This window comes from Sprattus sprattus (assembly GCF_963457725.1).
Source record: "Sprattus sprattus genome assembly, chromosome: 1".
NCBI lineage: Eukaryota > Metazoa > Chordata > Actinopteri > Clupeiformes > Clupeidae > Sprattus > Sprattus sprattus.
Window position 1 is genome coordinate 12001562 of NC_137920.1, and position 26540 is coordinate 12028101.

The following is a 26540-nucleotide window of genomic DNA, read 5'->3' on the forward strand; positions in this document are numbered from 1 at the left end:
GCCTAATCGTAATCCTCTAAGAAAGCTTCTAAAACAGGAAGTTTCTTCTCAATATGCCTTGTTGGAAGTCTGTTACTTCATTTTAAAATTCCTCGCACTAAAAGCTGATTTCAGGAATTTTTCAGCGAATATTTTAATACAAACGGACATGTCGAAAAGGAACTTCCTTGAAATGTGAAGTTTGCCGACGGTCCCTTAAACAGACCGTAACCACTGGAGGGTATAGTGAAAGCGTGTTGAAGATGTTTTCAGATAAAAATTGATAGCGAAACATCTATTGTTTTTTTTGGAACACATCGTATTATAGTATACAGTCCATGTGCTCGACCATGGAATAAGCGGGAGTGTCCAAATATACAGAAAGTCCGAAATCGAATATCCAGCGAATACCAAACGTCAAGCCAGCTTCAACGCGGTGGTAGCGACCACTAGCTAGTTGTTCGTGGGGAGGAAGTCCCAAAATGGCAGACTTTGACTTAAGCTACTTCCTAGCTTTCTGTTTCTATTTTGATTATTATGATTTTGTGTAACTTTCTGGCGGGGAACACCATCGTTTGGTATTCACAAGGTACATATATTTCTTCAGGATTACAACAGCTCTACCTCCCAAAACAACCACGGATTTTAATGGCGTGGTCTTTGGAATGCCGGGCTTCCTGGTTGTAACACAGCGTAGCTGTAGTTTTTCAAGTCCGAAATGTGTCGGTGTCTTCAGCTACACACTGTGTGCAGCAAATGGGAATTATTAAAGCTAGCTAGCGTTGTAGTCTATTAAAGTAGTTATTTTGATCCTATGGTTACATACATTTTGGATTACTTTTATTTACGTAGGCTAGTTGAAGATGAGAGTTTGCGCTGATGGTGGCCGAGTGGAGAGAAAACGGAAAGAAGTCAGCCATGGAAGAAGACGACAGACCAAAAGAAGGTGATCATGCGGTCCTCCATGTTCGATTATTTTTTCGGTCCGAAATATCACTTTAGAGATCAGATCATATTGCAGTTTATCGTAACATGTTCAGCAGTAGACCAGTATAGGCTACATTATAATTATTTTCCACTTCGCCCTGTAAACAATTCCTCCTGCCTACGGCAGCAGGATATAACCTTACAATATGACGCAGGCAGCTTGACAAGGCTAACTTCAGTTGCCGTTATTCAAACAAATCCAGCTCAATATAAACAATCAGTCAACTATCTCAGGAGTTTATTCAACTATAATCAGTTAATCAGTGACATGAAATGCCATGGCCAAAACTCATACGCAATAGCCTGCCTTACACAAAGACATGTGTCACTTGTATTGTAGGCTACTACTCATTCGCAGAACAAAAGCATGTGTCTTCGTAGTTTTTATATTATCTTTGTCAAATCTGTGATGCGTCTCCCTCTGGCGGTATCGATCAAATGTAGATCATTAAACTGTTTCAGTTCTCTCATTCGCTTTCTCTCTATTACTCTCTCTTTCACACACTCACTCACTCACACACAAAGACGAACAGATAGCCATATGAAAATTGTCCAAATTAGATAATCACAGGAAGAATGATGTTATGATATTTAAAGTACAAGTGCCTGCCAAAAAAGTTTTGTTTTGTTTGTGAATTAAATTACTGATCTGTGATGAAACTCATCAATGTTGGTGCATTTTCTTTTATAAAAATGAGCATGTTATGGGTTGAAAATGGTTCAACATCTCCTGGTAAAAATCATCCTCAATCTGGCAAGGCTGTTGCTGATGTAGAGTCAACCATTAGGTACATTTCTGTGTCATGGTATTCATAGTTTCAAGGAGAACCTCCCCCTGTAGAGAAAGGGAGCGAGCTTATTCTTTTTTTAACCAGCCTTACATTTCTTCTTTAGTCATAGGAGTGCCCAAGTCAGCGTTCATTGTATAGGCTACATAAGCCTTTAATGTTGTCCTGTGTATGCACTCAAAAACACAGCCATGGTGCTATAGAGGAGATGCTAGTTCACAGCCCTGTCTTTATAGAGGAAACTAGTTCACAGCCCTGGTTCTATAAAGAGGAAGCTAGTTCACAACCCTGGCTGTATAGAGGATATACTAGTTTACAGCCATGGCGCTATAGAGGAGATACTAGTTCTCAACCCTGGCTCTATAAAGAGGAAGCTAGTGCACAACCCTGGTTCTATAAAGAGGAAACTAGTCCTCAGCTCTTGGGAAGCTAGTTCATAACTCTGGTTCTATAGAGGAGAAGCTAGTTCACAGTCCTGGCTCTATAAAGAGGAAGCTAGTTCATAGCTCTGGCTCTATAAAGGAGATACTAGTTCACAGCCATGGCTTTTTTTTTTGAGGAGATAGGCTACTAGTTCACAACACCGGCTCTATAAAGAGGAAACAAGTTCACAGTCACGGCTCTATAAAGAGGATACTAGTTCACAGCCATGGCTTTTCTTTTAGAGGAGATAGGCTACTAGTTCACAACACTTGCTCTATAAAGAGGAAACAAGTTCACAGCTCTGGCTCTATAAAGGAGATACTAGTTGACAGCCATGGCTTTTTTTTAGAGGAGATGGGCTACTAGTTCACAACACTGGCTCTAAAAGTTCACAGTCCCAGCTCTATAAAGAGGATACTAGTTCACAGCTCTGGCTCTTTAGAGGAGATAATAGTTCACAGCTCTGGTTCTTTAGAGGAGATGATAGTTCACAGCTCTGGTTCTTTAGAGGAGATGATAGTTCACAGCTCTGGATCTTTAGAGGAGATGATAGTTCACAGCTCTGGATCTTTAGAGGAATGATAGTTCACAGCTCTGGATCTTTAGAGGAGATGATAGTTCACATCTCTGGATCTTTAGAGGAGATGATAGTTCACAGCTCTGGTTCTTTAGAGGAGATGATAGTTCACAGCTCTGGATCTTTAGAGGAATGATAGTTCACAGCTCTGGATCTTTAGAGGAGATGATAGTTCACAGCTCTGGATCTTTAGAGGAGATGATAGTTCACAGCTCTGGATCTTTAGAGGAATGATAGTTCACAGCTCTGGATCTTTAGAGGAGATGATAGTTCACATCTCTGGCTCTATAAAGAGGAAACAAGTTCACAGCCCTGGCTCTATAAAGGAGATACTAGTTCATAGTCCTGGTTCTATAAAGAGGAAACTAGTCCTCTGCTCTTGGGAAACTAGTACACAGCCCTGGCTAGATACTAGTTCACATCCCTGACTGTATAGTAAACTAGTTCATAGATATTAGTTCACAGCCCTGGCTGTATAAAGAGGAAACTAGTACACAGCGCAGGCTCTTTAGAGGAGATACTAGTTCACAGCCCTGGGTCTATGAAGAGGAAACTAGTCCACAGTCAAGACATTGCTTCAGGACCACAGAGGCAAGGGGTGTAATTTGATTGGCTGTCGAGCTCAAATGTCAACAACGTTTTTTTGCCAGAATGGCAGACTGTACCTTTCCAGGTGTCCTACCACTACAAACCCTGAGGTTGTGTCACTAAACAAAGGAATGAGACCATATGGCTCAACATGCCATCTACTCTAACACATCATCCTGAACCTGGCAAGGCTGATACTGAGTCAACCACTTGTTTGGTACATCTCTATGTAATGACATTCATAGACTCTCTCTAGTAAACTCTGTACTGGCCTTCATTCAGTATACCACCAGACAATAAGCCTTGGATACCGAGGGTGAAGTTGAACTTTATCATGTGAACGGTGTGAAACTAATACACAAATTAGTTATATACATACACCAATTAGTACAAGATAATGTGAATTGTACAAATGTATAGGGATGGATACAAGCATGAGGCATGGAGCCTACTAACTAACAGTGTGTGTAGCAAGCATGAACTGCTTTAGCTAGGTGCCGAAATGTATGTATTTAACAGAAATTGAACTGGCTAATATAACTCGCCCAACAGCGTTCATCTCTCTTTCACAAGGTCTTATGGAGCTGATGCTTCTTGGTTACAAACCCTGAAGTTGTGTCACTAAACCAAGGAAAGAGACCATATGTCAACAGCGTCCGTCTCTCTTTCAGCAGTTCGTATGGAGCTGGTGCTTCCTGGTTCCACTGCATTCGATGACCGCATTCTTCCGCCTCTCCACAACTCCTACCTGTATGACGACTCCAGGAAGTCGTTCCTGTACAGCTCTGCACACCTCATAAACAATGTGGCACTGCAGACACGAGTGAGTGCTGTCACGTCTCAAGCAACCAGAGTTTTTGTATATATGTATATATATTTATTTTTTGAATCTTTAGAAGTTGTGGTAGAAGTTCAGTGGTAATAATTTGTTTATATCTTGCAGTATGCTGCCTTCCGAGCTGAGAAGAGAAAATGTGGTTACACGGAGAAAGAACTGGAAGAGTCTTTTGGTTTCCTGCTCTTCGATGATGAAAACAAGGTACAGAAGTCTGTCTTGATGACGCACCATGTTTTTTTTAGGCCGAATCTAAATAGGCAAGCTTGACTGAGGTGATGAAGAGAATGAGTGAATAGCTGTGTGGTGTGATTCACAGGCCACAGAACTTGGAGAGTGTGGACTACTTACAGGACCCAGCACGTGTTCTACCCTTGGCGATCCCTCCAAGGGTAAAATTATGCATTTTTTATATTGTGTCTTTATTTGTAAAGGGTAAGCTCTGCTGTTTTTTCTGATGTATGGTTTTGTGGTATGGGTAAGTTAGCTACAAAAGCAAGGCAAAAAAAAAAAAAAAACATCCCTTTGACTATTGTGTATGATCACCTCTGCCAAGGAGGTTATGTTTCTCCCTTGGTTTGTTTGTATGTTGGTTGGTTGGTCGATCTGTTGATTGGTTTGTAAGCGGGATTATACGGAAACTACTGGCTAGATTTACACAAAACTTGGCGGAAAGGTGTAGCATGGGCCAACGAAGAAACTTACTTATGGCCGCAGATATTTTTTTAGTTTCTGCAATCGTTGTGAGATACGGTTGGACTGCACAGATTTAGTTTAGCGTTCGCTATCATTGTGAGATAAAGCATTTTCCCTTGGCAGAGGTATGTGCTGTACTGAGTGCCGTTCTAGTCCTTCAGATATCTTCAGCACCATCCAAGTCTGCTAGTATGTCTTAACAAAACCATCTGTCCTTTCTTTCTTTCTTTCTTTCTTTCCTTCTTTCTTTTTTTTGTTCTTTCTTTCTGCTTATTGACTTATTTTACTTTGGTAGGTGTATACGTCTCTAAATACTCAGACTGTCTGGACCTTAGACCATGGTACACTGGGAAATCAGGCCACATAGCCATCATCAAGCTCACCAAGGTAAAGGACTTCCTGTTGGTCATTACAGACTTCCTGTTGGTCATCGCCAACTGAGCAAAAACACAAATGTCAGCACATTAGATTACCTACAGAACTGTATTCTACTTTTCCAGAAAGATGAAGGTAACTAAATATCAGAAAATCTATCTCTCTTACACTGTAGGCTCTGTAGCCTCTTTCAACCTAGGGGCACTGATATTGAAAAAGTGCAGATGTAATTCAATGCCATTTTAGTTTAGCCATATAGCAGCAAAAATAAAATTGTCTCAAGGCGGAACACAAAAACATGTCGGTGGTTGCCGACATCACAGTGGAGGCATTAATATACAGTACCAGTCAAAGGTTTGTACACACTTTCTAATTTTTTGGAGAAGTTTTTCCTTTACTTTTATTATTTTCTACATTGTAGATTAATACTGAAGACATTTAAACTACAAAATAACACGTATGGAATTATGTGCTAAACAAAAAATGTGTTATCTACAATGTAGAAAATAATAAAAGTAAAGAAAATACTTCTCAAAAAATGAGAAGGTGTGTCCAAAAGTTTGACTGGTACTGTATGTTGCATATAAATGCTAGCATAGGATGCAATTATGTATTTATATTTTTGTGTTGCTGTGCAAACAGGGCAGAGTGAAAGAGGTGATGGAGAACTACACCCTAAAGTTCACCCCTCCGACACAAGGGTTCGACTCTCACGTGTCAGAGCAGCTACAAACAGTCACGGCAGCTACTAGCTCATTCTTGGCCTTTGAAAGAACGCAGGTAAAAAGAGAGGACCCTCAAGGAACATAAAATGTGTCATGCCAAATTCAGCATGTACCTTTGGTCAATACTTTTGTTTAGGTATTGTATAATATAATTTAAATTTTAGTGTTATGACATAATATGTGTAATTATGTGTCATGTGTAATTATGATTTTGAAAGTAGACTTCAGGAATAGATCTGAAAGCTGAGGTGCCTAATTCACCTTGGCCAGTGTCATGTTCTGTGATTGATTGGTGCTGCCTGTGTGTTCTGTGATTGATTGGTGCTGCCTGTGTGTTGCAGTATTACATTTATGAGATTTTGAAGGGAGGTGAAGATGCAGAGAAGTGTCCTCGGCATGTCTATCCGTTCGCCATTGTGGCTTTCTCTTATGGCGAAGCAGAGACCACTGTCCCCGAAACAACAGAGCACAGGTGACATATTTTATACGAGTTTAAGAGTAGTTTATTCTAATATCACCTAGTATTGCTTATAGACTATTACCAGTAATACGAGTATTTTTTTGTGGATTGGAACTCAACCATCTCTCTCTCTCTCTCTCTCCTTCCCTCTCTCTCACTCCCCCCTCTCACTCCCCCTCTCCCTCCCTCTCTCTCACTCCCCCCCTGTGTCTCTCTCACCCTCCCTCCCTATCTCTCGTTTTCCCTCTCTGTGATCAGTGATGAGAAAGCAGGTAAGGTCTCTTACGTTATCGTATTTTTTGCCAAAATTCAGGCTGGTACACGTTTGCCTCAGCGTTGCACTCAGGCAGATGAGCCTATTAATCAACCATTTAAAAGCAGTCTGCAGTCTCACTGTAGTCTCACTGTTTACCCCTCTAGACCGTGACAAAGTTATGTTTTGTTTTGAATCTCAGTGTTTGACTACAGACCGTGGACAGGCCAACTCGCCATTGACTCGTTAGTGTTTGACATTGGGTTGAAGTCCAGCAGTGGGGCTTTGATACCTGCAAAATTGTAAGTTTAAAAGTGTTTTATTTCCCCTCATCTGTCTTATCTATTTCTATCGATTTTATCTATTATCTATATCTATAATATCTCGAAAAGTAAAGGTTTAAGAGCTTAGAAACCTTCATAATGCATGCCTATACCGGTCATTTTGAGACCAAATTCAACTGTCTACGACCTTCAGAAGCAGAGATACAGATGCACTGGACGTGCCCGAAAAGGGAGTGGCAAAATCTCGATGTTCGCTGGGGTAACAGTAAATGACAGCACCCTACTTTTGTTCCTCATGGTTAAATTAGCCAGAAACCGTTGAGAAAAGTCATGCCACTCATACTTCATACTCAACCTATGGGCTGCTACTGGAGAACAAATTACTACTCACAGAACCTTAAAACTGTTTTGTTTGTAATTTTGGAAAAAAAAAAAATATTGTCTATATTGTGGTGTAAGACGCTGCCTGAAAAATGTGAACAGCGTAACTGACCGGTAGACGCTGTTGTAACAGTGATTGAAACCTGTTTCTCTCTGTGTATGTGTGTGTGTTGCTTTCAGACCAAAGACGCTGACTGTAAAAAATGTGATCAGCGTGACTGACCTGAAGGCATTGTTACCCAAGGAAGTGTTTGAAACCTGTTTCTCTGGCGACAGTGAGTGTTAAGTCTAGACTTGTTAAAAATTAACAGAGTTAACTGGATTCCAAGTCAAAACCAATGCAAATTGCACTACTTGTGAAGAGCTCTATGCTTTATGCAAGATTTTCAACTTCATATTTTTTTTCCCTCTAAATCGTAGTATTTTAGTCGCCTGTAATATTAACATAATGTGGGGACAACGCTTGTACATGAATGCAGCCTAACAAATCTGTTTCGCCTGTGCAGTTTCTGTGGGAGGGAAATGCTGCAGCCTTTATGAGGTGATCGCCACTGATGAGGAGGATACCTCCCTGTGTCTTCTCATCGACGAGCTGAAAGAGAAAGACTTGGTGAGATCAGGAATTCATGTCCCCCCCACCCAACTCTTATGGCCTAATAATCTCAAAATAGGAGAGAAAGAGCGAGTGTGAGTGTGAGTGTGAGTGTGAGTGTGAGTGTGAGTGTGAGTGTGTGTGTGTGTGTGTGTGTGTGTGTGTGTGTGTGTGTGTGTGTGTGTGTGTGTGTGTGTGTGTGTGTGTGTGTGTGTGTGTGTGTGTGTGTGTGTGTGTGTGTTATTAACAAGCTGAAAGAGAAACACTTGGTGAGTTCAGGATTGTAATGTTTTAACGGTCTCACTCATTCATTTAATTTAATAATTAACTTATTTCGTTCCCCTCCGCAGGCCCTTGTGTTTCTGTTGAGTGACTGCGGAGTCTTTGTCGTGTTACACTCGTCGTATTTCTTGTCTTATGAAGGTAACTTCCATTATTTCATCTAACCTGCAATATACAGTTGATCGCAAACGCTTGTCCATCATATACAGTTGATCGCAAACGCTTGTCCATCTCTAAGCTTTATATATATATCCATATATATATATTCATGAAATATAGTAGTAGTTTTAGTACAAAAATGAAGTCAATAGAACCCCTCAAGCAAACAAACAGTTTATCATTATTAACTGTAACATGAAGACATTCTTGTTAATGCCTGGTGGCTTTGGAGTTTGCATTTTCACCTTTTCACTTCAGCAAGTGATGTGATACAGTGCCACTTGAAAGTATGTGAACCCCTTGAGGACTTAAGCGTTTTCTGTTGTTTTACCATGATTTTTCATTTTTTTATCACCAATTTTCCATAGATGAAATGTCAGGTTTATGTTTATCATTTGCATGTACTTGTTTAGAGGAAATTGTTTGAGAAGCTGAAAAACTACATGAAACATGGAATTAGTCCATTTCAAAAGTAAGTGAACCCCCAGCTGAATTGATAAAGGCAAGCAGGTAACAGATTCAGTGAAACTTATTTGGGTGAATAATTAGTCAATTGAGCAAACCGATCATCTGAGACATCCTTAGGGAAAGGTTTGGGCCATACAGATTAAAAGAGAGAGGAAACCAACCAAACTACTGTAGTGCCAAGGTGTACCCACACAGATCAACAATGCTGAGAGGAAACGAGATATCCGAGAACATCAGGAAGAAGGTACTGACAGCCCATCAGTCTTGGGAAAGCTATAAGACCATCTCCAAAAGATTCCAGCTCCATCCATCCATCCAAGACAAATAATTTTGAAATGGAGGGTATTCAACATGACCGCATCTCTGCCTAGAAGTGGACGCCCATCAAGACCATCACCAAGAAGCACCAGAAGAAGAATAAATCAGGTAAAAGTCAACCCACACATCACCTCTAAAGAGTTTCGGACCTCTCTGGCAGCATCTGGGGTAAATGTACATGGGTCTACAATCAGACGAAAATTGTTGGTTTTGATCGTGACAAAATAATTCTATCTCGGACTCATCTGTTTAAAGAATGGACTTCCAGAAGGCCTTTGGTTTATCCAAGTGCTCTCGGGCAAAGTTGAAACGGGCAGTTTTGTTCTTTCTTGAGAGCAGAGGCTTCCTTCTAGCAACCCGATCATGAATGTCATGTCTATTCAATTTTCGTCTGATTGTAGACCCATGTACATTTACCCCAGATGCTGCCAGAGAGGTCTGAAACTCTTTAGAGGTGATGTGTGGGTTGACTTTTACCTGATTTATTCTTCTTCTGGTGCTTCTTGGTGATGGTCTTGATGGGCGTCCACTTCTAGGCAGAGATGCGGTCATGTTGAATGCCCTCCATTTCTAAATTATTTGTCTTGGATGGATGGATGGAGCTGGAATCTTTTGGAGATGGTCTTATAGCTTTCCCAAGACTGATGGGCTGTCAGAACCTTTTTCCTGATGTTCTCGGATATCTCGTTTCCTTTCGGCATTGTTGATCTGTGTGGGTACACCTTGGCACTACAGTAGTTTGGTTGGTTTCCTCCCTCTTTTAATCTGTGTTGCCCAAACCTTTCCCTAAGGATGTCTCAGATGATCGGTTTGCTTAATTGACTAATTAAGCACCCAAATAAGTTTCACTGAATCTGTTACCTGCTTGACTTTACAAATTCAGCTGGGGGTTCACTTACTTTTGAAATGGACTAATTCCATGTTTCATGTAGTCTTTTGGCTACTCAAAAAATTCCCTCTAAAAAAAGTACATGCAAATGATAAACATAAACCTGACATTCCTTCTATGGAAAATTGGTGATGAAAAAAATGAAAAATCATGGTAAAACAACAGAAAACTCCTAAGTGGTCAAGGGGTTCACATACTTTCAAGTGGCACTGTATGTGATTAACCACAGGGGGAACTGAGCACTTGTGTTAAACGAGGTGTTAAAGGAGATGTTTAATATGTGGTAAAAGAGGTGTTAAAAGTACTCTATTTGGACGCTCAAACAGAGACATGTTTTCTATTGGTTATGTAACTTGGTCTGTGTGTTTCTGTGTCTGATGTTTTTGTACATGTGACTATGTGCATTTCAATTGTGACTTATTTTCCTACAGATGCGAGTTTTGAGGAAAGCGAGTCTTTACACGGCTTGTTCATGTTCCCAGATTCACACACCATACAGAGAGGTATGTAACTCGCCTGTTACCGAACGTAACCACTGAAGATGACCATTCAATTGAACATTTTAAGTAGGCAGTACTTATCTAGCGTAATCATGCTATAAATCGAGTCAGCGGAAGTAGACATGATTAGAGTATAGAGGGTACAGTGTCAGAGTGGGGAGTGTTAGAGAATAGAGTGTTGGAGTGATGTTCACTGTGTTTTTGAAATTGCGATTTGTTCATTTTTACTCCAGATACCAAGAGTGTTCACAGGAAATCAGCGGTGTCAACGGCGGTCCTCCGGGTCCTTCCGGCGCTGAACTACGCCGAGATGGAAGTGGAGAAGTCTGGCGCAGATCAGCACAGTGAAATCCGTACGCTGTTTGAGCAGCACCTGAAGAACTACAGGACTCTTATACAGCCGGGGCTGCAGAACAGCCCTCAGAGAGAAGCCAGCATGTTTCCGGACCAGTATGACGTTCCCGGAGTTTTCAAACACCTCCATCCACTGCCGAAGTGGACGGAAGTCATTGGGCTGAAGGTTATGTTATACATGAACGATCCCAGTTCCTTTGTGATTCCGGTAAAAAGGGCTTCTGAGCTGATGTGCCAGAAGCAGAACCGTGACGACCCGGATGACGAGGTCTACTACTACATCTCTTCCCCAGAAGAACCACCCAGTGATCCGGCCAACGACCGTCCGGATACGCCTCTAGATCCTGAGGACAACAGTCCAGCAGACAATATTGCTGCAGAGGATTTAAGTAAAGACTACGTTCCAAGTGTCTCTCCGTCCGATATGACGAGCTATGCTGTTATGGCGGGAGATCTAGTGAAGACCAACGCAGAGGAATCTCCCCAGGGCCGTGAAATGGACAGTCCCCTTGCCACGGTGCCTGATGGGATTGAGTCCGCTGATGAGCAGTCACCAGAGGATGGCTATGGATACTATTCAGAGGACTATCCTGTGTCCCAGCCTGCTGCCATAAAGGACTGCAGTAAATCTGACACACAACAAGCCGTTTCTACTCCAGTTAAGAAGAGGAAATCTCTACGAGTTAAAGACAGAGACTTAACTGACAACTCCGTAGGTGTTGATTCTGCTACAGAGACGTTGGCTGAGGATGAAGACCAACCAAAGCCATCACCAGTGTCAGGAGGAACTCAGCCTGCTATTCTGGCTGTGGACCTGCCCAAGGCAGAGGGAGCTGGCTGTGCTTCACTCTCTGTGGGTTCAGGGAAACCTCCAGAGCCAGGGGCGGATGGTTCCGTTACTGAGGTGTCGAGAGATCGTGACACAAAGATTTCTCCCTCTGAATTAAAGTTGTCTCCTTCAATGTCTGAGGACAACTTGCTGACAGTCAGTGGGCACGCCGGGTCGCCCCTTGAAGCAGAGGTCAGTGTTTTAACTGCCACTCCACAAGGAAGTGGTGATACTGCAGAGGTCAGACAAAGTAACATGGACAAGTCTCCCTCCCAGTCAAATCAGGCTTCTGCCACGTCTAAGGACCTCTGTGAGCAAGGCTTAAGTAAAGCTAGTTGCAAGTCACTCTTAGATGGACTGAGAAAAGTGTTAAAAGAGTGTAATGAGTCTGAATCTCGCACAGAAAAAGCCCACAGTATTTTAAACGTTTTAGAGTCAGAGAAACCTCAAGCAGAGGCAGAAGTTATTAGCCTGAGTGAAACCGTTAGCATCATTGATGCATCTGCAGATGTTCTGTTAAACAATGGTGACAACACACCGTCTGACCAGCAGCCCAATGAGGACATCTCTAAATCCAATCACAAAGACAATGTCAGCAGTCCACTTGCCGTATGTAGAGACAAACCTCCAGTGGCTGATACAAATTGCCCCTCTGGCACTCTGCCTGCTGTCATTGACTCCTCCGCAGTGGTGTCAAAGGACATTCACAAGTCAGAGTTGTCTTCTGAATCTGTGCAGAATGCAGAACCGGAGGACCTATGTACATCTGACGCAGAACAAGCTATCCTTGCTGGGTCAGAGAAGCATCTAGAACCGGATGTTAACAGCTCCACTGACACCCTCGGTGGGGCTCGCTCCTCTATGAAGATGCCAACTGATGAGAGTAAGAAAGAGCACTCATGTTCTGAAAAGTCAAAGACAGACAAAACATCCCAAAGTGAGTTGGGTGCATGTGCAGAGAAGTCCGAGGAACCACAGGCCATCGGCCTGACTTGTAATCAACCTGAGGCAGTTGACCTTACTGTAATAGTGTCAGAAGGTAACAACACTGTTTCAGACCAGCCTTCTTTTTTGCCTGATGTCGTCTCTTCCAAGCCTGAGATAGAAAAACTCACTACGGGCGATGTCTTGACCGACCATGACAAAAAAGAGGACGATGGGGACTACCGCGTTTCAACGTTGCAGCGTAGCTCTGATGCCGCGGAGGTGATGAATGAGAACAGAGCACCCCAAGTCAGTCCAAAACCTTTTGTCCAAGAGGAAACCGGTAATGACAAACCCCTTAAAAAAGTGGGGAGAGGGGGTCCTGACACGACTGAAGTGGGGAGAGGGGGCACGACTGTAGTGGATAAAACTCATCCGAAACGCGGCAGGAGGGGCCGTCGTGGCAGAGGCTCCAAGCAGATGGTCTTAATCAAACCAAAGATAAGCCCACAACAACCAATGCCTCCGAGTATTAGTCCACCCTCCCTTGTTCTAACAGAGACTACTAATGTTGAGCTTGAGGGAGAGGGACAGAAGCTACCCTCTTTAGACCAGTCAAGTTTGTCAAAGCAGAATGATAATGTTTTGCTCACGCATGGTGTGGAGCAGGTTGACCCGTTAGGTATCAAGTCTGCTCCCCTAAAATCTTTGGAACATAATTACTCTCAGAAGGGCACAGCAAACCAGTCATCTGAAGTTTCCAAAAAAGACGGAAAGACCCTTCGCAGACAAAGTAGGAGGGAACGTAACAAGTCGGATTTACAAGTCGATTCGCCAAAGCAGGTTGGGGACAAGCCCTCTGCGGAGATTGTTAGAGAGTCCAAACGCAAAGTCCGCCCCCCGAAAAGGAAATTAAACCTAGACAGTTTGAACCATGACCTAAGGACTGTCATCACAGACTGTGGGAAAGTGTTTGTCCCCCATGGTTCTGAGTTGCTCCCTGAAGACGTAGAGTTGGCGATGAAGAGGCAAAAAGCAGCAGAGGGTGCGAAGGGATTGCAAAGGATAAGCCCCAAGGGACCAGGGCCCATAACACGGTCATCAGACTCTGCCAGAGACACGGTTACGGGCGAGAGTAGATTTAACGAGTGGCTTGCGCAGAAGGACTCAAAAGACCCCCTTTCACTGACGCCAGAGAGAGGGGCGGTTCTTAAACGACAGTTGGGAGAACAATTCCATTGTCCAAAGAATGTATCAGCCAGTCATGCAACTCAAGCAGAAAACTCGCCAGCTCTCCACAAGGACGTATTGGACAGACTGCCAAATTGGTTGTTGGGCTTAGAAGAGGGTAGTAACAGCCAGACACAAGTCACTTTTATGGGACAAGAAATGACGACTGAGGGAAGTGATGACAATATTTCCCTTTTGAGTTCTGAGACCAAAGCGGATGTGGATGTCCCTCAGACATCACAGACTACAGAGTCCGATGGCAAAGGACCTCCTCAGAAGGTCAAGAGGAAGCGAAGTGCGAAATACACAGTCATTCCCATCAGTGAGCTAAGAACGGTGTTCAAGGTTAAAGGACTCAACCTCAGTGCCTCTGAGCCCGACTCCAAGAGACTCAAAGATGGTGATGACGCTGATGGGAGCGGAGAGGAATCTTACCCAGCTTCTGTGTCAGATGAGGTTGCGGTGGACCTGCAGGGCTTGAAGGCCATGCATGCAGGATCTGCAGAGGGAACTTTCAGGGGGAAACATGACCTGGTGTCTGTAGTGGGCACAGAACCAGCTCTTACTGAAATAGTGCCTTTGTCAGAAATGGCGTCAACAAGTACAAAGAAACATAACACGCTGCTGAAGAAATGGCAGAAAATTAACGCTACAGACATCTTTAGAGACCAAGGTAAGTGTACTGTTTCCACTGGTTAAGATTCAGATTTATAATAGAATTAATGGGATTTACTGAGTTGTGTAGTTTAACCAAGTCTGGTAACTGGTGTGTGTGTGTGTGTGTGGGGGGGGGGGGGGGGGAGAACAAGACACAAGTATAAGTAACTGGTGTGTGTGTGTGTGTGTGTGTGGGGGGGGGGGGGGGGGCGCACAAGGAATTATGGGACGGCATAATCTCCTTTTCTTTTGTAAAGGAGACCAAAAAGTAAAACATTGAAGCACCTTTCCTAAGCATTTGGAGAATTCAACCAGCTCTTATCATGGCTGCCACTTACATACTTCTGGGTTATTTCACTCCTTAACGAACCTTCCTATGAACGAAAGACAATCCGACTGCAGCCCTATTCTAACTCACAAAGTCCGACTGCAGCCCTATTCTAACTCACAAAGTCCGACTGCAGCCGTACTCTAACTCACAAAGTCCGACTGCAGCCGTACTCTAACTCACAAAGTCCGACTGCAGCCGTACTCTAACTCACAAAGTCCGACTGCAGCCCTATTCTAACTCACAAAGTCCGACTGCAGCCCTATTCTAACTCACAAAGTCCAACTGCAGCCCTACTCTAACTACACAAAGTCCGACTGCAGCCCTATTCTAACTCACAAAGTCCGACTGCAGCCCTATTCTAACTCACAAAGTCCGACTGCAGCCCTATTCTAACCCACAAAGTCCGACTGCAGCCCTATTCTAACTCACAAAGTCCGACTGCAGCCCTATTCTAACTCACAAAGTCCGACTGCAGCCATACTCTAACTACACAAAGTCCGACTGCAGCCCTATTCTAACTCACAAAGTCCGACTGCAGCCCTACTGTAACTCACAAAGTCCGTCTGCAGCCCTATTCTAACTCACAAAGTCCAACTGCAGCCCTACTCTAACTCACAAAGTCCGTCTTTGCTGTTCCTCCTTTCAGGTGCCTCTCTGCAGTCTTCTTCCTCAGATCTCCTCAGCATCGCCGGTCCTGAGGAGCTGCAGGGCTCAGACGACGGCATATTCGTCCAAATCCAGCTCGAGTCGGCGGTCGAGCCCTGGAGGGAGAGTGAAAGAAAGGCCGGGAAGCAGGAAGAGCCACGCGCAGGGCCGTCCTCCAAGAAACCGCGCACGTCCAATTTCCGATGGCAAAGAAAAATCGTTCAAAAGGGTGAATTGATTGAAGTGTCGAGGCAGTGGAAGGAGACGTATGACTTTACTCTGGACAGCAAGTTCATAAAAAATCCTCACGATGAGACTGTGTCGAGGGCACTGCATGGGTAAGTGTTGTTTTACTGAGCCATATGTGTTGAGGTGAAAAATTAATCATTGAATTATTTCCCTTCAGTGACGGCAGTGCCCACATGTCCAAGTTGTGTAATAGACGAGGTCATCTCATTCTGTGAACTTTTTACAAGAAATTACGTGTTTTATTACGATGCGAGTTCAGATGTAATGAATGTTGTGCATGCCGACCAATCAGTCCACTTTAAAATGTCTAATAAGGAACATTTTCCAAGTTACCATTTCCATTAAACATATCATTTTTATTTTTGTTCCAAGTAAGCACACTATACAGATTGCTTATATATATTTTTTGTAACAAAACAGTCCTTGGAATTTCAACGTAAAAGACACAGAGGAGCAAATCCACCTGATTTTCCACATGTGGATCGGCCTATTCTATAGCAAGACTGCGCCGCGCTTCATTCACCTGGGCTCAGACCGCGGCCCACCTGAGGAGTATGCAGGAGGAGATGCAAAATCACCCAAGGCTGTTGAACCTGAACTCTCCGCCTTAATGTCCTCCAAATCCAGCAGCATCACGAACACTCCCGGTGACACCAGCTCGTTTGTTAAGGCTGTGCCTAGCACACGGCTGTTTGAACCTGTGATGTTGCAGCTAACGGATGACTGCTTGGACGCCTCTGGTCCAGAGTGTGGGCCTCGGGCCGAGAGCCCTCCATACGTGGTGTTAGACCTTTCCCTGAAAGGTTGCCAGCCTGTGGACCTCACCGCTGCTGCCGACGCCTCCGGAGAGGGATCCATCAGCGACCCAGGTGGTGAGCAGGTATGCGGGGGCTCTGAAGCACCCCTTGACATGAGGACAGAGCCTGTCTGTGCGAGGGCACCTACTGAGTTTCATGTAAGTTGGATGAAGTTTCTTCATGTTATAAAGTTACAAGCTGTTGAAATAATAATTATAATAATTCCTTAGACTTATAAAGCGCTTTTATAAGCACCCAAAACGCTTAAACGTTGTGAAGTGCGTTATGGACACTGGTCGTGACAATATCTTGACATTCTACATAGTTGTTCTTGTAGTTGAGTCTGATGAGACGTGGCCAGCACAGTGAACATGGAAAACAGCATGGTTACATTTCAACTAGTTGGTTTTCTGGTGCAACTCTCCTGTCTTGAGTTTTTGTTTTGCCAATGTTTGCTCTCTAGGTCACCAGTGTCAGTAAAGAGACCTGCAGCACTGAAGGGACTTTAGGTGAAGGCAAAAACACTACAACCGATGTCATCTCTACCAGCCTGACGATTTCCTGCCAAAATGATTTGGCCATAAGGCAGGGGGATTCCTCCAAGATTGAAACTAGCAAACCTCTCGACTTTTCTGGAAAGACGTTGGATTTGTTTGATCGTTTTCGTGGGGATCATAACCCTGTTGTCACACAGGACGGAAAGATTAAATACCGATTTTTTACCTTGGTGACATCTGAAGATCATTTCTTTAGGAAGACAAAGGTAGTTGTTTAATACTCTTTTATTTTATATTTGTTAATGTATTATTATATATTTGTAGCTGTGATGTATATTGATAACAGTTCATTTTATTTATAAGTTTTTGTAATGCTTTCTCAATTCTCATGATATTATCTTTTATTTTTTAAGATGGTATTGTGTCTTTTTAAATATTTTATAAATCCATTAATTCGTTCATTATTTCTTTTTAATGTATTTTTTTTTTTAAATACGGCGCTCCTTCTTCTAAGATGCAAGTCATGAACAGAAACCTTCCTGGTTATAGGGGGCGACAATGGTACCAGGGGTAGAGGAGTCATTTAGTAATCAACAGGATCCTTGTTAGTCGCTTTGGATGAAAGCGTCTGCTAAATAACTAAATGTAAATGTAAAACCTTCTTGGTTATAGGAGCAGCTGGAGGCGGACGGTCACACGGCCGTGGGGCCAGATGAGTTTGAGCTAGAGAGATGCAACCCCACCTCCCCGTTACTCATCATCGTCAGGAATGAAGACATTGCGGAGCATATTTGTGAGGTAAGCGCAGCGATTTAATTTACACACATGTACTCTTTTTAAGCACAAAGTGGCTTTTGTCACAGTCATCACCAGTAGTAAATCAGTCTGAAGGCTGTATTGTATTTTATTATATGGCAACGTCAGTACAAGCATTCTGATTGGCTAATGGGTAGTCATTCCAGCCGCGTATTGACGTCCTTGCCAGTCAGCGGTCTGATAAGTATTCTTATTGCCCTCCAGTGACGTCATCTTAAAAATGACCAATACCATGTACCAAGTACTAAACATTACATCCTTAAAAATTAGCGATACATCAACAGCCATGAGCATGTAATTATAAGTAGTGATAGAATCAGGACTCCTATTATGAAATTATCTGAGAACAGGAAACCAGTTGAAAGTCGTGGTACCATGACAGTTGATGACAGTTGAAGAATAAACACTCAAGAATTCGCGAACATTTTGATATCGGGTAATACTTTATAGGACTTAGTACAGGTCAGTACAATTCAGAAGCAGCGGAAATGTGTTATTGAAAGTGATGATGAAGACTTGACTGCTATAGTTTGAAAACCTTGTGTTTAACTGTTAATTAAAGCCATTTAAGCTGAGCCCTGTTGTTAGTTTTCTATTGATCATTGTAACTTGAAGTTAGCAAGTCATTGTTTGCTAGGCAACACCTGCAACACACTGTGTCGTGAGAAGACTTGAGAGCTGAACAAAACGACATGTTTTCTATTTACAATTACCATTTATTCTCAAAATTAAAAGAGCTAAAAATGCCATATAATAAACAACTTACTAACCTCGACCGTTCGGTCATGCAGGGACATATCTGACTTCGGCTTTGCCGTATCAAGTTACAGCCTCAGTCTGATATGTCCCTGCATGACCTCACTCTCGGTTAGTAAGTAGTTAGTATTAATAATATATTTACTAATATTAATAATTATTAGTATAAGGTTTGATAATGAGGCAAGTTGTACTAGCATAGTTAACATTAACTCTCCACTTCTTCTTTGCACTATTGTAACAATTCACAGCTCCTGTACTTTCTCAAACTTTCATAGACTATTGCACTGTTTGTTTTTGTATTATATTGTGTTGTAATGTATATTATGTGTAAGCACATTGACAGTCAGTTCACCAGGTCAAATTCCTTGTTTGTTCAAACTTACTTGGCCAAAAAAATCTGATTCTGATTCTGATTCAGCCCCCGTCCTCAGACTTTCTTGGCAGCATATACTGAAGTTGTGTTATTGTGACAGAAAAACTATATGACACCTTTTCTACCTCAAGGCAGGGGTAAATATTCTTATAGGTGTCCACATGGCTGACCCGCTGGTATAGAGTTCAGTCCCTCACTGTAATCCTTCTTTCAGATTCCCCATCTCCTAGAGTTAAAGAAGTCGTCCAGTGTCGTGTTCGCTGGCATCGATCGGCCTGATGACATTCGGAACCTCACCCATGAGGAGCTCTTTTGTAAGGGCGGATTTCTGATGTTCGATGGAACGTCCCTAAAGAAACTGACATTAGGTAAAGTTCTTAATCTCAATTCTTAATTCTCAATTCTAAACTTGCTACGGTTCTTAATTCTCTTATCACCAGATAAGTAGTATTGCCGCCCAGTCTGCAACATCAGAACTATGTGATATCTGGGTAAAGGCCAATCTGGTGGAGAAGTTGGGAGTTGAAGTTGTGAAATCGTGAGCACACAACTGTCATTTCCCCTCTGAAATGATATGAGCACAGTTGGGCAACCAAGTAGTTTAAGTTTTAGAACAGTCCTCTTTAATGGTGTTTTTTTGTTTGTTTGTTTTGTTGTGTCAACACATGCCTTGTGCCTGACCATCTCAGATCAAAATGTTCCCATATTTACATGTAGTCATTTAGCAGATGATATATGCTAATCTGAGATGATCAAGCACAAGGCATACTGTGCTGATCTGAGGTCGGAAAGACCCCTCTGGCCTGCTTCCGGGGTCCATAGGGTCTCCACTTCCTGTTGTAGAACACCAGCTCTGGCCTTGAGAGACACACACACACACACAGACACAGAGAGTGAATCTGCCCTCCTCTTTGTTCGAGAGAGGGGGAGGGAGGGAGGGAGAGGTAGGAAGGAAGGGAGGGAGATAGAGTGGATTGGAGGAAGAGAACAGTGGGTTCTGTGGGGGGAGGTGAAAGGTCATTGTGAGTCAGAGAGAGACAGACAGAGAGAGAGAGACTGAGACAGAGAGATACACTGTTGTGTATTACTAAATGCAGCCTATGCAGTAAAACAGATCAAATGTCTGGATTAAGTTTAAGATCTAAGATTAATGAAAACTTAATTCAGATGTAGCGTCTAAAGTTAGTACAAAGTTATGTCAATCGTACAAATACAGCCGCGGAAAAAATTAAGAGACCACTTCAAAATGATCAGTTTCTCTGGTTTTACTATTTATTGGTATGTGTTAAAGTAAAATGTACATTTTTGTTTTATTCTATAACCTACTGGCAACATTCCTACCGAATTTCAAATAAAAATATTGTCATTTATTTGCAGAAAAATGACAATTGGTCAAAATAGCAAAAAAGATGCAGTGTCTCCAGATCTCAAATAATGCAAAGAAAACAAGCTCATATTCATTTTTAAACTACAAAATACTAACGCTTTAACTTAGGAAGAGTTCAGAAATCAATATTTGGTGGAATAACCTTGATTTAAAATCACAACTGTCATGTGTTTCGGCATGCTCTCCACCAGTCTTTCACATTGCCGTTGGGTGACTTTATGCTACTCCTGGCGCAAAAATTCAAGCAGCTTCCATAGATTTTCAATTGGATTCAAGTCAGGTGATTGGTTTGGCCATTCTAGCAGCTTTATTTTCTTTCTCTGAAACCAATTGAGAGTTTCCTTGGCTGTTCATTGTCTTGCTGAAATGTCCACCCTCGTTACCTCTTCATCATCCTGGTAGATGGCAGCAGATTTTAATTAAGAATGTCTTGATACATTTTTTCCATTCATCCTTGCTTCAATTGTGTGACATTTGCCAGTACCATATGCTGAAAAGCAGTCCCACACCATGATGTTCCCACCTTCAAACTTCACTGTTGGGATGATGTGCAGTGCCATGTCTCCTACAAACATGGTGTGCATTATGTCATCCAAAGAGTTCCATTTTGCTCTCATCTGACCAGACCATATTCTCCCAGTATTTCACAGGCTTGTCCAAATTTCGTGCTGCGAACTTTAAACGAGCTTCAACATGCTTTTTCTTCAGCAATGGAGTCTTATGTGGAGAGCGTGCATACAGGCCATGGGGGTTGAGTGCATTACTTATTGTTTTCTTTTAAACAACTGTACCTGCAAATTCCAGGTCTTACTGAAGCTCTCCACGAGTGGTCCTTGGCTCTTTGACAACTCTTCTGATAATTCTTTTCACTCCTCTGTCAGAAATCTTGCGAGGAACACCTGGTCGTGGCCAGTTTATGGTGAAATGATGATCTTTCCACTTCCAGATTATGGCCCGAAACAGTGCTCACTGGAATATTCAGAAGTTTAGAAATGCATCTGTAACCAATGCCATGAGTATGTCTTGCAACAATAAGGTTGCAAAGGTCTTGAGAGAGCTCTTTGCTTTTACCAATCATGAGTTACTTCTTATGTGACACCTTGGTAATGAGACACCTTTTTATAGGCCATCAGTTGGGATATTAATTTGCACTGACTAGGGGCCAGATTGCCTTCTAATTACTGAAAGATTCCAGCAGTTTTTTTGGCTTTCCATGCCTTTTTGCACCTCCCTTTCTTCATGTGTTCAATACTTTTTTCCTGTGTTATTTCACATTAATACACATTACTTAATTTCTGAATGTATTTGTTTTTTTTCTTTGTATGTATGAATTACTTGGGTTGTTACCAACATGTGGTGACAATTTCATGACAATAGCACCTTTGGAAATATATTAACTGAGAAAAATGGCGACGTGTTCAATACTTATTTCACCCGCTGTATATGTATAATCTGCTTTGCCTGGTTGAACCGATAGGCATGGATTCAACTGGCTAATTGGCTAATCTAACTTCATTGTAAACATTTCACAGGTCAAAATGCGATAACTAAAGATGAACATAATATTTTCCACCTATAGGGAATGCCTTCAAAGGGCTAACAAGAAGGAGTGGACAAGAAACACACACGCAAAAGTCCCATGCGGCCTTTCTCACTGACTGGTTTCCTGATACACCTGTCCTATTTCCTGTCTGCTTCTCAATTCAAAATAACACATAACTAAAAACTATTTAGCAAATAGCTGACAGGGCCAGGAAACCAACTAATGGAATAAGTGGGGACAGTTTCATCATTGAGCCTGTCAGATAGGTTAAACACACCATGGCATTGTCCCCGTGAGTTCAACGCTTTCGCAGTCACCGTAGTCTGCCTGTCCATGATTACACCCATTTAGTGTGTTTTTCCTTATTTTTTACTTCCCTCCTGTGGCGAAAGCCGATAAGCCCCCAATGTACGGGCTTCATTGCCCGTGGGGACACAGGTTCAAGTCTGGCCTGCTGTCATTTTCCCAAACCTCTCCCCACGTCTTCTCCGCCTGGCTTCCTGTCCACAATTCTTCACTGTCCTGTCCAAATTAAGGCATAAAAGCTTTAAAAAAAAAAAAAAAGTCAAAATAAAGGCATGAAAGCTTTAAAAAAAAAGAGGCGCTTTATTGCAAAAGTGAAAATAGTAGCTGCTGTGCTTATGGTTTGGTATGGAGAGTTATTTCCTCCCACGCAAGTGCAGAACGTATGTGCTTGTCGTCTTTGCGGTATGTTCAAGTGCAACTTTTTGGGCCCGACACGGACAACCTGAGGCGACACTAGTTCTTTGATGTTGATGTCGAGGCTTCAGTACCCAGCCCTTAAAGGCGCTACAGTGTGTGTGTGTGTGTGTGTGTGTGTGTGTGTGTGTGTGTGTGTGTGTGTGTGTGTGTGTGTGTGCAGCTGAGGCCTGTGACACACACACACACACACACACTGCAGCTGAGGCCTGTGACACAGTGTGTGTGTGTGTGGGTCACAAGCCTCAGCTACAATGTATGTGTGTGTGTCACCGGCCTCAGCTACAGTGTGTGTGTGTGTGTGTGTGTGTGTGTGTGCTTGTGTGTGTGTGTGTGTGTGCTTGTGCTTGTGTGTGTCACCAGGCTCAGCTACAGTGTGTGTGAGTGTGTGTGTCACCGGCCTCAGCTACAGTGTGTGTGTGTGTGTGTGTGTGTGCTTGTGTGTGTCACCAGGCTCAGCTGTAGTGTGTGTGTGTCACCGGCCTCAGCTACAGTGTGTGTGTGTGTGTGTGTGTGTGTGTGTGTGTGTGTGTGTGTGTGTGTGTGTGTGTGTGTGCTTGTGTGTGTCACCAGGCTCAGCTATAGTGTGTGTGTGTGTGTCACCGGCTCCAGCTACAGTCTCTGTGTGTGTGTGTGTGTGTGTGTGTGTGTGTGTGTGTCACCAGCCTCAGCTACAGTCTGTGTGTGTGTGTATGTTTGTAACTGGCCTCCGCTACAGTGTGTGTGTGTGCGTTTGTCTCTCTGTGTGTGTGTGTGTGTGTGTGTCACCGACCTCCGCTACAGTGTGTGTGTGTGCATTTGTCTGTGTGTGTGTGTGTATGTGTGTGTGTGTGTGTCACCGACCTCCGCTACAGTGTGTGTGTGTGTGTGTGTGTGTGTGTGTGTGTGTGTTTGTCTCTCTGTCTCTCTACAGTGTCAGCAGTTCTGTGCTGCAGATGAAGCCTCTTTAATCTCGCTTGTCTTCTCCCATTGCCTTCTTCTCCCCTCAGAAAGCATGAAAAGGACGGTGGCCTTCCTGGAAGAGCTGGGCAGGAAGGGGAAGTGGAAGTGGTACCTGCACTACAGGGACAGCCGCAGCCTCCGAGAGGACGCACGGTAAACACACTGAGCCGGGACATGGATGTGGACATGGATGTGGTCATGGATGTGGTCATGGATGTGGTCATGGATGTGGTCATGGACAGCGGCCGGACACGACCCTTGTCTGCCCTAGATTTGGCGTTAGAGTTAAGAGTTCATCATCATCAGTCAGTCTCAGGCGCACTGATGTGTTGGCTGACCTGATGAGAGGCTGTGTTTCGGTTAAACACAGAGCAAGATTGTTAGATTCCACTTCAAACTACGGCCAGAGCTCTCTGTCACAATGGCCAGACCTCTCCGTCACAATGGCCAGACCTGTCTGTCACAATGGCCAGACCTATCTGTCACATGCTTACCTCTATACCTAAACAAACCAGCACAACTCCACTCTAATCAGAGATCACACCAAACTGTGACATACCACAGGCCACACAGGGTAAGGGCTGTGTGTTTTGTGTCACTGCTTACAAACAAAAGTGTGTGTGTGTGATTGTTAACGAACAAGTATGTGTGTGTGTGTGTATCATCCCTATACACAGAAAATACAGTTTGTTTTGTTGGTATTAAGAAAAAAAATCAATTTTATCCTGAAACTCAATTTTATATGAAAAAGAAAACAAACAAAAAAAACGTACCTACTGTAAAGTGATAGTCATTGCTGCAGTCTTACAATCAAAAAGGAGAGTGTAGGGGGGGGGGCTAGTTTGTGTGATTCACAGTCTACTGTATACAGGCACAATTGGACATGAAGCTGCATCTAATACACAAACTGATGATTTCTCATGACACTGCCATCTTGCAGCACAAACGAGGATGCCCGTGACCGGAAGCACTTCCTGGATGGCTGCCAGGAGGCGGGGCCTGTGGAGGTGCTGCCCTACCATGACTGTGATGTCATCTCCCAGGAGCGGCCCAACTACTTGCAATGTTTGGTCCGTCTACAAGTTCAGAACGCAACCAGGCGGTTTCCCGTTTTTATCACAGGTAACGTCACACAGATTTTGCCTTGTGCCTGCTGTTTCGTTGGGGGAAAGATGAAACAGTGTAAAATATGTATTATATAATACATGATATCATATACTGTATATTATGCAAAATATGTACCTAACACAGATTCTAGTGCTGGTTGTATTAGAAGAAGAAGAAGAAATAGAAAAGTGCAGACAGCTGCCATTTGTTAACCCATTCCTGTGGCAACAGTGTGTGTGTGTGTGTGTGTGTGTGTGTGTGTGTCTGTGTGTCTTTGTGTGTGTGTGTCTGTGTGTCTTTGTGTGTGTGTGTCTGTGTGTCTGTCTCTGTGTGTCTGTGTCTGACATTGTTAACCCACTCCTGACCATAAGTGGCATTCTCCACCTTTTACATTCACTCTTAGGTGACAATTCACTCAGGTTAGCTCATACTCCAGAGTTTCAGTGTAGCAGTATAGTTTTATCCAACAACAACAACAAGCTTGTCGGGCTCACTCATGTCCTGGGAGACAAGATAGAGGCACGGCCCCTTATCCTGGAGGATGAGGGAGAGAGAGCCTAGGCTCACTCCCAAACTGCAGCAGACAAGAGAGAAGCCAAGTTAAACACATCACACAAGGTTTATATAGAATGAAGTTAGCGTTCTCTGTCTCTGTCTCTGTCTCTGTCTGAGGATGAGGGAGAGAGAGCCTAGGCTCACTCCCAAACTGCAGCAGACAAGAGAGAAGCCAAGTTAAACACATCACACAAGGTTTATGTAGACTGAAGTTAGCGTTCTCTGATGCCAAAACACTAGAGATAACCACATTGCAACGTAATGCATCAGCAAGGCATAAAAGAAGGACTACTAGAGCTTCATATCAGCCATTGTTTACGCACACACACCTTTTAAGCACATACAATGAGAAAGAAAACGTCAGTGCTTAAGAATGAGAGATACACAGAGGCAGAAACGTCTTGTTTAAACTCACAAAGGCATATGATTAACAAACACACATACATACTTGATTATTGTCAGAGTTTCACATTTCACTTTCATTCACTCACACAAGTAGCCTAACGGTAGCTTTAGTGGTGAGAAAATAATCATTCAATCTGAGTTTGTAAGTGAGGGTGAAATGTGTTTGTGGGACATGATATCGAAGTGTCATTGACCACAGAAAAGTAGGACATTTAGAAACATTTTGAGACCTAGGAAAAGAAAGTGTAAGTAATGTGTTGGGTGGTGTGCAAACACTGACATTTCTCTTTGTTTCTCTTGAACAGAATCAACTGACGAATCTTTTAGGAAGAGTGGGATTTTTACGTTGACCGAAACTTTTGGAATTTGAAGTTTCTTTGTAAATGTTTCATTCTTTTTTTTTAGTTGTTTTATAAATATTAAAAAAAAATGTGCCACACGTTTGCCAGCGCATTTGTAATGACTGGACATTTTGGCTTAATTTGAGCCGCCTGCGTTAAGGTCATCAATTCTCTTCACACATCTTCAAGGAGCACACAAGCTGTTTTTTTCCCCATAAAGGTGAGGTAGAAACAAGACAACTTGAGGAAATGTGCGACATTGCACGTTCAACAGTGAGAAAAAATGGGAGATAAAAAAAAAACTCCTGCCTTGAACGCAAACCAGAATGACAAGGAGGTCCAGGTCATCGTGGAATGAGATTATTCGTGGAATGGGATTACTCGATCCCACTGCATTGTGCCCCCCTTTGGTCAAGCAAATTCATTGCATTTGCTGTATTTAATCATGATGAATCATGATGGGAAGCTTGTAAAAAAGAAATGTAATGTTCACAAAATGAATGTTGTGTCAGCAGAAAGG

General features: G+C 42.9%; 1 protein-coding gene across 3 annotated transcripts; it reads left to right on the forward strand.

Annotated features, from left to right (window-relative positions):
* Positions 1-449: 449 nt before the first annotated feature.
* On the forward strand, positions 450-26540 carry LOC308364804 (uncharacterized protein). Of its 3 annotated transcripts, XM_080838052.1 has the most exons (23): positions 450-568; positions 832-925; positions 4014-4165; positions 4286-4381; positions 4497-4569; positions 5169-5260; positions 5891-6028; positions 6315-6445; positions 6692-6705; positions 6889-6988; positions 7532-7626; positions 7858-7961; positions 8294-8366; positions 10491-10562; positions 10793-14569; positions 15531-15867; positions 16199-16733; positions 17039-17338; positions 17745-17870; positions 19235-19388; positions 23660-23765; positions 24553-24734; positions 25985-26540. In XM_080838052.1, exons 2-23 carry the CDS (start codon positions 859-861, stop codon positions 26047-26049), a joined length of 6789 nt encoding a protein of 2262 aa, XP_080694178.1. In that variant the 5' UTR covers positions 450-568; positions 832-858; the 3' UTR covers positions 26050-26540. The 3 variants fall into 3 exon arrangements, with proteins under 3 accessions (XP_080694178.1, XP_080694176.1, XP_080694177.1); XM_080838050.1 differs by lacking the exon at positions 25985-26540 and having other exon boundaries at positions 24553-24853; XM_080838051.1 differs by lacking the exon at positions 25985-26540 and having other exon boundaries at positions 4017-4165; positions 24553-24853.